The sequence below is a fragment of the Hyposmocoma kahamanoa genome, unplaced genomic scaffold (assembly GCF_003589595.1).
Source record: "Hyposmocoma kahamanoa isolate Upper Pololo Valley unplaced genomic scaffold, ASM358959v1 76, whole genome shotgun sequence".
In the NCBI taxonomy this organism is placed as follows: domain Eukaryota; kingdom Metazoa; phylum Arthropoda; class Insecta; order Lepidoptera; family Cosmopterigidae; genus Hyposmocoma; species Hyposmocoma kahamanoa.
Genome location: NW_020653900.1, coordinates 8,236,410 through 8,248,699, shown reverse-complemented (window position 1 = coordinate 8,248,699; position 12,290 = coordinate 8,236,410). Strand labels below are relative to the sequence as shown.

Here is a 12,290-nt window from a genome sequence, read left to right as displayed (position 1 = left end):
CTGCACAGAGGCACTTAGTTACTCCAAATAAAAGGCGAGTAAATTCAGGCACTTTGGCGGTGGCGTGCGACTCAGTGTTGGCCGGACGCGATCAATGGTCCTTTCAATTAAAACTTGTGCAGCCCCCAAGCGCCCCTTTGTTCCCTCGCCTCAACTGTCTACTGGTAATGCTATAAGTGCGTTATATGTGTTATTCCTTACTTACCTACTATTGTAATTCCCACAGTCGTCGCAAATTCCTGCTAGTTTGATTAAGCAAATTACACCTTTTATTTAAAGAATGTGTTTTAATTGACACGTATTGATTAATAAACAGACGACATGTTCCAAGAAACAGTGTCAGCGTAGTCAGGTAATTGTTTACATCATAGATTATTCTCATTGAACGTAATGGTGTTTATTTTTATTATATAGGTCACAATAATTGCTAGTACAGTGCAGCAAAGTATTGGATAAACTTATATTATAAAAAGTTTATTTTATATATATATATATATATGTCTCTACATTTTCATACGTTTTCATCAACAACACATAACATTATACTATAACCATATAGTGACGTAGCTGTGACGTAAAAATGTTACTGTTACTGTTTTTATTACAAATAAAATATGTTTTCCTGAGGATTTCTTGTTATCCCAATCACAACAGTAGCTTTCTTATACATGGTTAGCAACTCGCGAGTTTTCGTACAGTTGACATCACAGGTGCAAAACATTATATACGTGTGGAAATAGTGATGTAGCTACCTTTTTCAATTAAACTTAGTGTAAAGCCTACAGAACAGTTGTCGAATAAACTGTTCACAACAAATTCCGCAGTGAATGCTTTATGTTAGACTCGGGGATGTTGTGAGTAAGTTTGTACGGAAACAATGCAGGTAACGTGCGCAGTAAAACAACAACGTTGCCGTCCCCGCTTTTATGAACCGTAAAATATTACACTCGCTACGCCGACGCTATAAAAATAATCTTACTCGCTGTTACGTTTGGGTCGTTTTTGGGTTACGCAAGAGTAAAGATCCTACAAGAATGTAAGTGCAAAACTTAAGTGTTTGCTCTCGTACGGGCAGAAATTCCACGATGAAAGTTTTTTATCAGTTTATTATTATAGTTTTTATGCACACAGTAAAGGGCGTAACACCCCATTTAATTTGAATAACAACATTGTTATTAAGTTTATTGAATGTTAGGATGTTTCACTACCATGAAATTCCATTATTTTTTTTGTGAAATTTCTCCACTAGTTTGTTATAATTATTAATACAAAGATCGAACAATTAGAAAAAAATTCCTTCGATCCGACTGGATTCGAATCCAACGTCTTCTAGCAAACCGCGTCAGACGCTATACCATCTAAGCCACGGAACGAACCACTGGACCTTACGAATCTTTCTATGTGCTTGTTGCAGATCTTTGTTTTGGTTTTTTAACGGCGTTTTTGCCGTAGAAACATACAACAGGTCCGCTGGTTCGTTCCGTGGTTTGCTAAACAATGTTCATTCGAATTTTAAGGATTTTTTTCTAAGTGTCTTCAGAAATCTAATCGTTGTGCTAATAATAACAAAATTGTTAATAAACGTGTGAGAAGACGCTTTCATAACTACATTGTCAACGAGTCTCCGAACGTGATTTACACAAAACCTGTACTTTCTGGTCTAGTTTTCAAATCGACCGTTGTCAGTGCTCCACGTGCCATGATTGAAATGTGTCCGACAGAATTGGAATAAAACGACATGGCACACTTACTACTCACTTTCCCGACAAAGGCCCTTTGTGACGAGAAAGCTTCACGGGGAATTTTAAACTCTAAATGAATTCTGGCACGGTGCGCCGTCTTATTATTACTCTGCTTTTTTTTATAATTGCTTTTTTATTGATACTTCCTGCTTCACTGAATTTATCATTGTTTTGTTATACTTCAAAAACAAAGCAAATCGAAATTGAAATCACGTTTAATTGTATTTTTTTTTATTAATGAAGGGTTTAGGTGAAATAAAAAGTCATCGTCATCATCGACCCATATATACAACCCACTGCTGGGTACGGGTCCCCTTTCAGACAAGGGTTTTAGGCCATAGTCCGTCACGCTGACCCAATACGGGTTGGGGACTTCCCACGTTTTCCGAGGGCTAAGAACCGTCCTCGACATGCAGGTTCCATCACGATGTTTTCCTTCATCGAAAAGCTCATCGTAAATTCCAAGTTAAATTTCGCACATAAATTCCGAAGAACTTGGAGGTGCGACCCCAAATTCAAGTCCCCGACCTCTGCTTGAGAGGCGGTAGGTCAAACTAGGCTACCACAGCTTACGCTTACAATTACGATTTTTTTTAAATAGTATTAATCAAACCAACTAACAATGGTTTTTTTTTGTTGCAGGTGACCAGTAGCAAACGAGGATTAAAGTACAGTGCTAAAGATAATCAGATAGTCGACAAAATAAGTGCAGTGCACTGCGGTGAGTGTAGTGAAGTGAAGTGCTGTGAGTGAACGGTGCAGTGGCGCCGTCAAGTCAATGCCGTTGTGCCGATGGGGCGGTGATCTCGGGCTGACCTCGTCACTACAGCAGCGCTGGTGCGTACCGACTTTGAAAATTTTGTTTAGTCCCTTGCAGACAGGTTTCTTTTTAAACAGACAATCTTATAATGCTAACCAAACATTATCACAACTAACTAGTTCGTCGTAAGTTATAAAGCTGTTAAAACATAACAATTATACATATCAGATACCACTGTTTTGGCCCTTTTAATGGTTACCTTAATCGAAGTAGAGAAATGTGCAGATTGATAGAAATATTTTCTGTTATTAATGTGAAAAAGTAACCGAAAAACTTAACGATTAAAAAACAACTATAGCTTACGATGTACGTTCTTATGAGCTATAACGGATGCCTTTATGGAGGTAAAGCATCCGTTTAATTTTTTTTATAATACTGAGTGACGGGACGAACAAGGCGTGCGCTTATAACAGTTGCAGTGCTACTCAGAGCTTTAAATCCCAAAGATCTTAGGGGCAATTGCCACGTCACCTTGAGACATAATCACTATAGGCGCTTCTCTGTGAATTGCAGGAGCATCAAATCTTATCCGTCGTTTACAATTTAGAATGTCGAAGGGAATTATATTTCGTCGCTTCATTCTCGATATAATATTTAACCAGTTAGTTTCCTTAACTTAAGGGAATTAGTACTTACAATTCAAACAAACTGTTGGATTGAGCCGCAATCGAGCGAAGTTTGTTGAAACTCACAGTTGGATATTCAAACTACATGAAATCGGTATTGGCTTAGCTGTTATCACCTACTCACCTACCGTTCAACTAGTATTCTGTTTTTGTAATAAGTTGAAATTAGTTTTGTAATCGTGTAAAGACAAGAAACAAAAGACAATCGCGAACTTTTTTATTTATACTAATACCGCATGTTGTAACCAATACTGTCACTTTACGAAAATGGCGCGTTTTGAAATTAACTTATTTTCAGAAACTTAATTGGCTATTTCTTGAAATATGTTTTTCGTTTATTGAAAGTATTGGCTTTCCAAGTGCGACATGTGGTTAAATAAACAAACCAACAATCTGTATACTTATATCTTTCAACTACATATTATAAGTGCCGCTAGGCGATAATTCCGTCAACTTAAAAAATATCAAGGTTAAAAAAAATGTAATGTTAACAAACCTAAATCTTTAATTTTCTTAAATAGTGAACGTGTATTGAGGTACTAATTAGTAACTTGTTTATATAATAATAGCATCTGTCACGCTAGCCTTTCTCTTGAGGTTATGATTCATAAAATTAGCTGGGTGTAGCGTTACTCGCGGTGCACTCACACGCGGGTATCAACTTTAACTAGTCATTGCTTTGGTATGGCTAACATTCAGTCTACCGTGAGACTCCCCGCGCGCGGATACCCGTGACGCAGCAAACGTTCTAAGGTAAATATTGCAAAACAATTTTTTTTAACACAGCGTATGATATTGTAAATTCTAAATACTAATATTGGATACGCCTTGGGTAACGTCGTTATGTTTTTATACATTCAAATAATTAGATCGCATAATGGTAAGCCAAACGTATTACTTCTTTTGTTAAGAAATACATTTTTTGTTATATGATTGATATGATAATAGATATACTCTTGTTGTCAACTGATGACATTACTTCATAAATATTAAATATCATAGAAGCATTGCGAAAACAGCCAGTCCCGTCTTTACGAGAAGTTCTTATTTGCTATTATACGAAAGACCTCGGCATCAAGCGCTTGTACTGGAACAGAAAAGGGCCTACTAGATAAGTATCTCAATGAGGTTTGGAATTTTAAATCAGCACTTTTGCGAAAATACGATTTGCTGTCTATCGTGCATTGACATATAAATATATATATAACATGGTGAAAATCATAATCCTTTGAAACTGAATGAGTCAGTAACATCACTAAAATCACAGGAAAGTAACTTAGCCAGTCTAAATATGGAAAAACCCCAACTAGGGCGGACATGAGTCGCCCTACTTACCGATACTATTAGCGGAGTAATATGTGCGTAGTCAAGTACCTACTCCTCGTTTCATTTGCGGGATAAAGCACTATGTAGATAGGCAAATCCGTTCAAATCGCAACCTTGTAATCGTTGCCATACACAGAGCCGTAACGTTAAAAGACACGAAATCGGCTCATTTTCTTGTCTTCGTTACGGAACAGTTACCGTGCTGGAAATATTTGTATGGCCTACATTTATTTCTCTCGTCATTTTGGGTGTGATTTATGGTTGTCTTATGTGTGTGTCCATAGTACCCGCGATACAGGGTGTCCCGAGTGCGGGACTATGACTGTATGCGTTATTTATTTATTTAATTCATATCTTGTCTTAATAATAGTAAAATAGTTTAATACAACCTCAGCTTATGACTGCGAATTATGAACGCATTGTTGAAAATATTCTGTGATAATTAAATGCTAGATTAGAATTTTCAAACAGTACTAAATAAACTAGGTATTAACAATCATCTCCACAAAGTCACTAATACGCTTAAGGGATCAATGTATACGCTTTTGTAACAAAATCTTCTCTGGTATTCAGGCGAATTAAATAAAAACTTTATACATAAAACTATTATTAAAAAAGGAATTATGAAAGTAATCCGTTTAGTTTTTTAAGGCTGCTTCTACCTATGATATTTTTAAATGTTTATTGTGATGATGATAAATAGGAACTAACATCTATTCACAAAGAGAAACCCCTAGGACTTCTTGTTTTTCTCAGGGGACTGGTTTATGAACGCCTACAAGATATTTTGAACTGTTTTTTAATAATATGAATAAGGGACGAACAAGTCGTGCGCCTGATGGTAAGCTACACGCCTGTCCCTAACAGTTGCAGTACCACTTAGAACTTAAAATTGCAAAGATCTGAGGCGCAGTGCCATTGCGCCCGTCACCCTGCGACATACGTTGACAAGTTCCTTGTGGCTGTACTTTCACCATCACCTTTACCCTTCAAAGCCGGAAAACAGTAATGCTGACATTACTGCTTGGCGAACGAAGTAGATACGGTGGTAGTACTTCCCTGGACGAACTCTTTCATAAGGAGCTCTACTGCTGCTAAATTTTACCTTTAATCGCATACCGAGTATGGCCGTCATATTTTTTTGTAATAAACACATCGGGGATGACCAATTTTTGTAGGACAATGAAATGTGTGAAATATTACCACAGTAAATTAGTTTTCTAAAATATGGCTGCAATCCGTGGTCAAGTCCTAAAGAACGCGATAACCCAGATCGTTAAACATTTATTTAGTGCGCAATGTGACTAATACGCGTGCACAATCATCACTGTATCTATAAAAAGTAAATATGGTGTAATAACCACTTGTAAGCAAGCAATATTCACTGGGTGGAGTGCATTACGATAAGGATAGTAATCAAGTAGTAATGAAAGTGATGACGTAAGTATGTAGTATGCGTACGTGCTGTCTTAGTAACGTTTGATATTTCAATTATGTGCTAGGTCATTTGATGACTTTATACCCGAATAGATTTAGTTCTTTATTTATGTTTTGATAGGTACAATGAACTTGTTTAAATATAAATTATATAGTAGCTCTATCTATTTCTTCACATAATGTTTTCTTGAGATCGCAACAAAAGAAGTTGAACGACTTTAGACGTAAAATGGATGTCCCCGCCGCTTTATCGTGGTTTTATTGTTTTTTTTTTTAAATTTTTTATGATATCAAGTGGCGGGACGAACAAGTTGTGCGCCTGGTAGTAAGCGACACGGCGATCCATAACTGTTGCAATGCCATACAGCGCTTTAAATCGCAAAGATCTTAAGGGCACTGCCACTGCGCCCGTCACCCTGAAACGAGCTGACAAGTCCGATGTGCCTGTAATTTCACCAGTAAAGTAATGAAATGTGGATGATATTTTTGAGGAGTAAATTTATTTTATTATTTATCACAAGGCTCTTTATTGGTATTATAAAAATTATATCGAATGCAACACAATAAGTGATTGTAAAAGCGAGTATACCTGTTACCTATGCATATAAGTCTCGCCATTTGTATTAATTTTGTTTATTGTCTTTGTTATGGCAATATTTATTTATTTTCCGTGAAATTGTATTTGTTTTGCTCAGAATATTAAAAAGGAAAAATAAACAATAAATTTGTACCTTATATTTCCGACATACCTATACATAATACATACTTGTAGAACGTTCTATTCAAATTGTGTGATCACATCCACGAGGCAGAAGGTCGAAGACCGAGACACGTGTGAGTTTTCTTCGTTCCGTACGTTATTTCGCACCTTCATTAAAAGTGATTGTTGTCAACTGAAAATTTTACTCTCGTGAACTGGCGTAGGTTTAAATAATATGGGTTTTCAAAACTTGCTTAAGGACTTTTATACGCGTGATTATACCTTCTAAATTTTATGATATTCAAAAGACATGGACACCGAATAGTCTAACGACGTACTTTAATTTGTCAGATATAAAAATAGTGTCGTTTCTTTTAATTCTTGATATTTTATTAGGATCTGCAATATTTTGTCGATGTCGATTCAGAACAGTACCGCGGACCGGTCCACTTTTTGGAAAGTGTTACCGCAGCCTATGGATTCATTTACAGTTCTTTAGACGTGTCCATATTTTGGAAACGGACCCAAGATATTCATTCTCTTCTGTTTTTGGTTGCGCTATTTCCAAAATGTAGTGCTGATTTGCGGTAGAAATAGCGTGAAATTCTACCTACTCCATAGTGATTTATGCACAGAACTTAGCCTTAATATAAATCACCATTGTTTGGTTTCGGTAAAAAATACACAAAAAATTTAGGAGTCACAGAATCGACAACATTTCATTATAATTTACGTGGAATTGACGCTCGTCTTTCTGCGGTTGCCGGCAGCACGCGCCGGTATCTCTTCAGTGTGTTAGGTACTTTGCGAAAAATAGAGGTTTTTTAGAGTTCTTTTTATTCCATTATATTTATCGCAGAAATAAAATGACATTGTCAAGAAAAGTAACAAATGAGGTACCACCAATAAGGCTCTGTGTATAGATACACGATATCTGAGATATCGCCAATTAATGTATTTTTTTATTTAAGCTTTCTTTGTCGATTGTAACTAATAAATTACAAAAATTAAATAAACAACAGAGAAAAGTATGACAGTAAACAGATCTATTAGAAATATATAATTATGTTCGATAACTTGATTTTGAAATATACAAGTATACATATAAGGGGCCATTAATGAAGTATACATTCTGGATAGAAATTGGTATATAAGTGTAGTAGATAGCGAGTAGTGCCCTAAACTTGAACAAGGTCGGATTATGCCTTAGTGCAGCCTTGACCGTAGCAAGGCCTTGCCCCCTTCGCATCCAACTCGTGGAGAAACGCACACCCTCAATGCTATTATGTTTTTTTAATCTAATGCTTTTGTTGTATGATCGGAATACACGTGTAGATGCTGAGTTTCGACCTTGTAATTTAAGAAATATCGGTATACAGAAGTTTCGAAAAAATACTTTTCGAAATAACGTTGCTTCTTTAAACTTCTTAAGATTAGTATATTAACAATTACTAGAAATCATTAGTAAAGCTCAGACGATTGTTTTAACGATTTATAGTAATATTGAACAGCTGTCTCCTTGGATACTTCGAAGATCTCTTCTCTGTGATCTATCTTCTCTGTGATCGACAGTATTGTTTTCGCCGTCCTCGATCTACTGGGGATTTTCTTGCGTATGCCACACATGGGGCAGTCGAGAAACGCGGTTAATCGCTTGCCGTGGCTCTCAACATATCAAACACCTTTGATAGGGTTTGGCATGATAGCCTGTTAAACAAGCTTCCAGCTCGTAAGCTACCGTAGCTACAGTAGTATTCCTGTTGGCTTTTGTACATGGATAGGCGTTTTTCTGAAGGATAGAACAATCCGTGTAGTTGTAGATGGTTACTCGTCTCCTCCTCATGGTATAAATGCCGGTGTACCTACCTCAGGGATCTGTACTCTCCGCCACTCTATTCTTGCTGCATATCAACGACTTGCTTCTGATACCCGGTATCTTTGGGTATGCAGACGACAACAGTGGTAGAGAGTTATATGCCAAACGCCCGAGACAACAGCGAAAAAACCTGGTGAAACAGGAGGCGATGGTCACCCGGTTGAATCTGAGCCTGAAAGCGGCTTCCGATTGGAGGGTCGGGTTTAATGCGGCTAAGACACAGGCGTGTCTTTTCACATCAAAACGGAGTCCCCTACACCTTACTCCGACTGTCCGAGATATATCCGTGCCGATAAGGAACCACCTTGAGCTGCTTGGCCTGGACTTATCATCCAACCTCAACTTTGGGTCATACATCGAGTGCTTGGCAAAAACTGCTGCCAGAAAACTAGGCATGCTTTACAAGGTCAGGCGAAATTTCACACCTGAACAGCTTTTAAATCTGTATAAAGCTCAAGTTAGATCGTGTATGGAGTACTGCTGCCACCTTTGGGACGGCTCTGCCCATTACTAGTTAGATGCATTGGCCAATAATGTATGCCAACAATTCTCTTGTGGAGTTAAATCTACAAAATCTCGACCATAGCAGAAAAGTAGCCTGCTTGTCTGTTTTCTATCGCATACATTTCGGGAAGTGTCCGCAGGAACTTTTCAATTTAGTTCCACCCTCACCGTTTCTTCTTCGTTCGACTAGAAGGTCCGGAGCACTCCATTCTTATGTCGTTGATATTCCACCTATTCGCACTAAGCGCTTTGCTTCCTCCTTTCTGATGCGTACGGCAAGAGAATAGAATGCTCTACTGGCATCTGTATTTCCCGAAAACTACAATTTGGGGCTATTCAAGGCTAGAGTGAATAGGCATTTTTTTAGGCAAATGTGTCCCATTGTCGGTCACATTGTCAATGTGACCGAATTGTGGCCAAGCGTGCGTATATTATATATTAAAAAGGAAAAAATATAGGCCATCTTTTTGGTTCGTTCTTGCCAATTAATGTTTTATGGGATGACATTGATAAATGCTCGAGACTTGCGTCACATCATAAATACATGAAACATTCACGACTAATACATAGCCTCTTGGTTCGATATTGATCTTCCAAATTTAATGATTTGCAATTGCGATTTTTGCAAAATTGGACTGTCCTAATCTATAATTAAATGTTAATTTACGAAACGTGACTAGAACCCCATTAATTAAATTTATGTCAAGGTTTCGTATAGTGAAAAATAAACAAGTATATAATTAAACTAGTTATTGTTTTTGCTCTAGGTAAAATATGCGGCACAAGAACGTCCACAGTATGCCAACATCGAGTATAAACACCTTGTGAGTAGCCATTTCTTTGCTACTTTTCTTCTGAATAGGACTTTCGATTAATTTGTAAGGGATTTGAATAATAACAAATAAACAAGCATACGTACGTATCTTTGTGTTAATTCAGACCATTAAATGTTATTGAGTAAATGTTTGTCAACGCTTTTGATGTCGACAAAGTTAACCCTTATCGGCTTTTGGGATATTTTGATTTGAACATAGTGTATACTACACAGCAATGTGGTTTATTCATCCGACTTATTGCCTAGGCATTCGCCTCAATAGGGCCATTTAATTAATGGCATATTTGACTGGGACATATTTACTGATTTCATCTAAAATTTTACCATGGTTCATATGTAAAAATTGATATATTTACAAAAGTTTTCTCTGGCTTACAAGCGCCACCAATATTGCCAAGACAAATTCAAATCCCATACAAAATATCTACTTCGATGTTACCTATGACCATTACATATCTATTCTTATCAACATGTTTTCCTACTTTGTCGCCTAACGGTGTCCGTTTGTGTAATGAGCGCTTTTTGTATGAATGATAACGATTCACTTGCACTCATTGCTACACATCACTTTTCAAATGATTGATGACACATAATTAAACTATTCGCGATTGTTACACATAGGAAATAAAACTATTTTTCCGGATTTAAATCGCGTGTATTTGTTTTTTCAAACAAACCGACGAACTTTTTCATAAGAAACTCTACTGCTGCTAAAATATATAGGTACCTGAATTATTTCCTAATATGTGTTTACTCAGTACTTATCATAAGTACGCCACGAAAGCTGTATCAGTTGCGAATACATATTTATGATAGGGAAAGCGGTTATACATTATTTTTATATTATTGCTCTGTTGAGTTTCTTTTGCCCGTACCTATGTTAAGAATAAACTCCATTTGCGAGAATTGTAACAAGAAATCAATATGTTCTACGGTTATAATACGTTATACAAACATTTCTAAAAGACAATTAATAAAGTAAGGTTAAGTAATTAATCGGAGATTAAAAAAAACCCTGTATTTAACTGTAATAATATTAAGTTTATTCAGTATCACGATGTTCCGTATAATTATTAATATAAAGTTCGAACACAAAGAAAAATTCCTTCGATCCGGCTGGATTCGAACCAGAGCTTTCAGCATACCGTGGCTACCGCTCTCATAACTGAGCTACGGAACGGACCACCGGCTTACGAACTTTTCTGTGCTTTTACATATCTTTGTTTTTGGATTTTAACGACTAATTGTATTTAACGTTATTTTATACTAATTGGAAACATGAATCCCAACCGTAGCGGCCATTAAAAATCTGTTAAGAAGCGAAAAATGCACGCTCTATTGAACGAGGTTACGTCCAAAATTTAGGTGCATGTTACTTAATTGTTTGAGTTATTTTGTGACTCACACCATTGGACTTGAATTCCGCGAATACGCTTCATTAGTAATATAAGCAGTTGTAGAAAAAGAATTATTAATGACATATTCTTTGTATTTTATTCATAGCCTCATACAACACCCTGTTAACGTAGATGAAAACATATTGATACATTCCTACACTTCACGCCCTTTCATCATTAAATATTGCTTTAACAAATGTTACGATTTTAGATAATATTGATTCCTATAGAGCGGCCACCATGTTAACGCAACTATGTGATAAAAAGTAATACCTACCGTAATTGATTTATTGTTTCAAAATACAAATTACCCAAACATGAAAAATCTATGTTGAATATAATACTATCCAAAATGTAAATAACCCTTAATATAATATATATTCAGTAGTTATTGACAACATATTGAATAACTAAATTTGTTGTGGGAATGCTTTTTAAGGATAATAGGTTCATTTGGTGTTTTATGTTGTTTCAGGTGACGCGCTGCGGTAAGGTGGATAAAGCGGCTTTGCCGCTTTAAATGGATAAACGCAAGATGCTGCCAAAGAGAGCGCGTATTGATAGCATGCGGGGTCCCATAGCCAATGGACCCCTGCAATCCAGGTGAGTATTTTTATTACTATCACTTACACGAGTTCCATAAACAACATAATAGCAAGTATAACATTGTTACTAAGAATAGCCATTTATAAAAATATCTTAAATAATGCGATCTCTACTAGTTTATTATGTGTATATAGTAAACTACATCTATGTACAGTCAACAGCACATCAAGCTACATATTGTCGTATCTGGTTCTGTTGCACTGGAGGTGATTTTCGAAAAAAATGTGTAGTCGGATGTGCTGTTGTCCGTACAAAAGCAAATGACGATCAGAATGTCACGTGTAACATCGACGAGAGAGTCTAATTCGCATTCGACGCCGAGTCCGGGCGGCACGCGGCCAGCAACTTAACAAAGTCCTTTTATTGAGCTCACTCAACTTATTCTTTCTCGCGCTAATCCTATTTGGTTTCCATCAAAACT

At 36.6% G+C, this 12,290-nt stretch overlaps 1 protein-coding gene across 7 annotated transcripts in view; it reads left to right on the top strand.

The window, feature by feature from the left end:
* LOC113232538 (C-terminal-binding protein) overlaps positions 1–12,290 on the top strand; it is an 88,671-nt gene that overhangs the window by 61,234 nt on the left and 15,147 nt on the right. For 6 of the 7 annotated variants that reach the window (XM_026467303.1, XM_026467297.1, XM_026467302.1 and 3 more), the window contains exons 3-5: positions 2,385–2,579; positions 9,799–9,855; positions 11,739–11,866. In XM_026467303.1, coding sequence (XP_026323088.1) covers positions 11,784–11,866 — 83 coding nt within the window. In that variant the 5' untranslated portion in view covers positions 2,385–2,579; positions 9,799–9,855; positions 11,739–11,783. The remainder of the gene's footprint in view (positions 1–2,384; positions 2,580–9,798; positions 9,856–11,738; positions 11,867–12,290) is intronic. The other variant, XM_026467298.1, reaches the window with a different exon arrangement.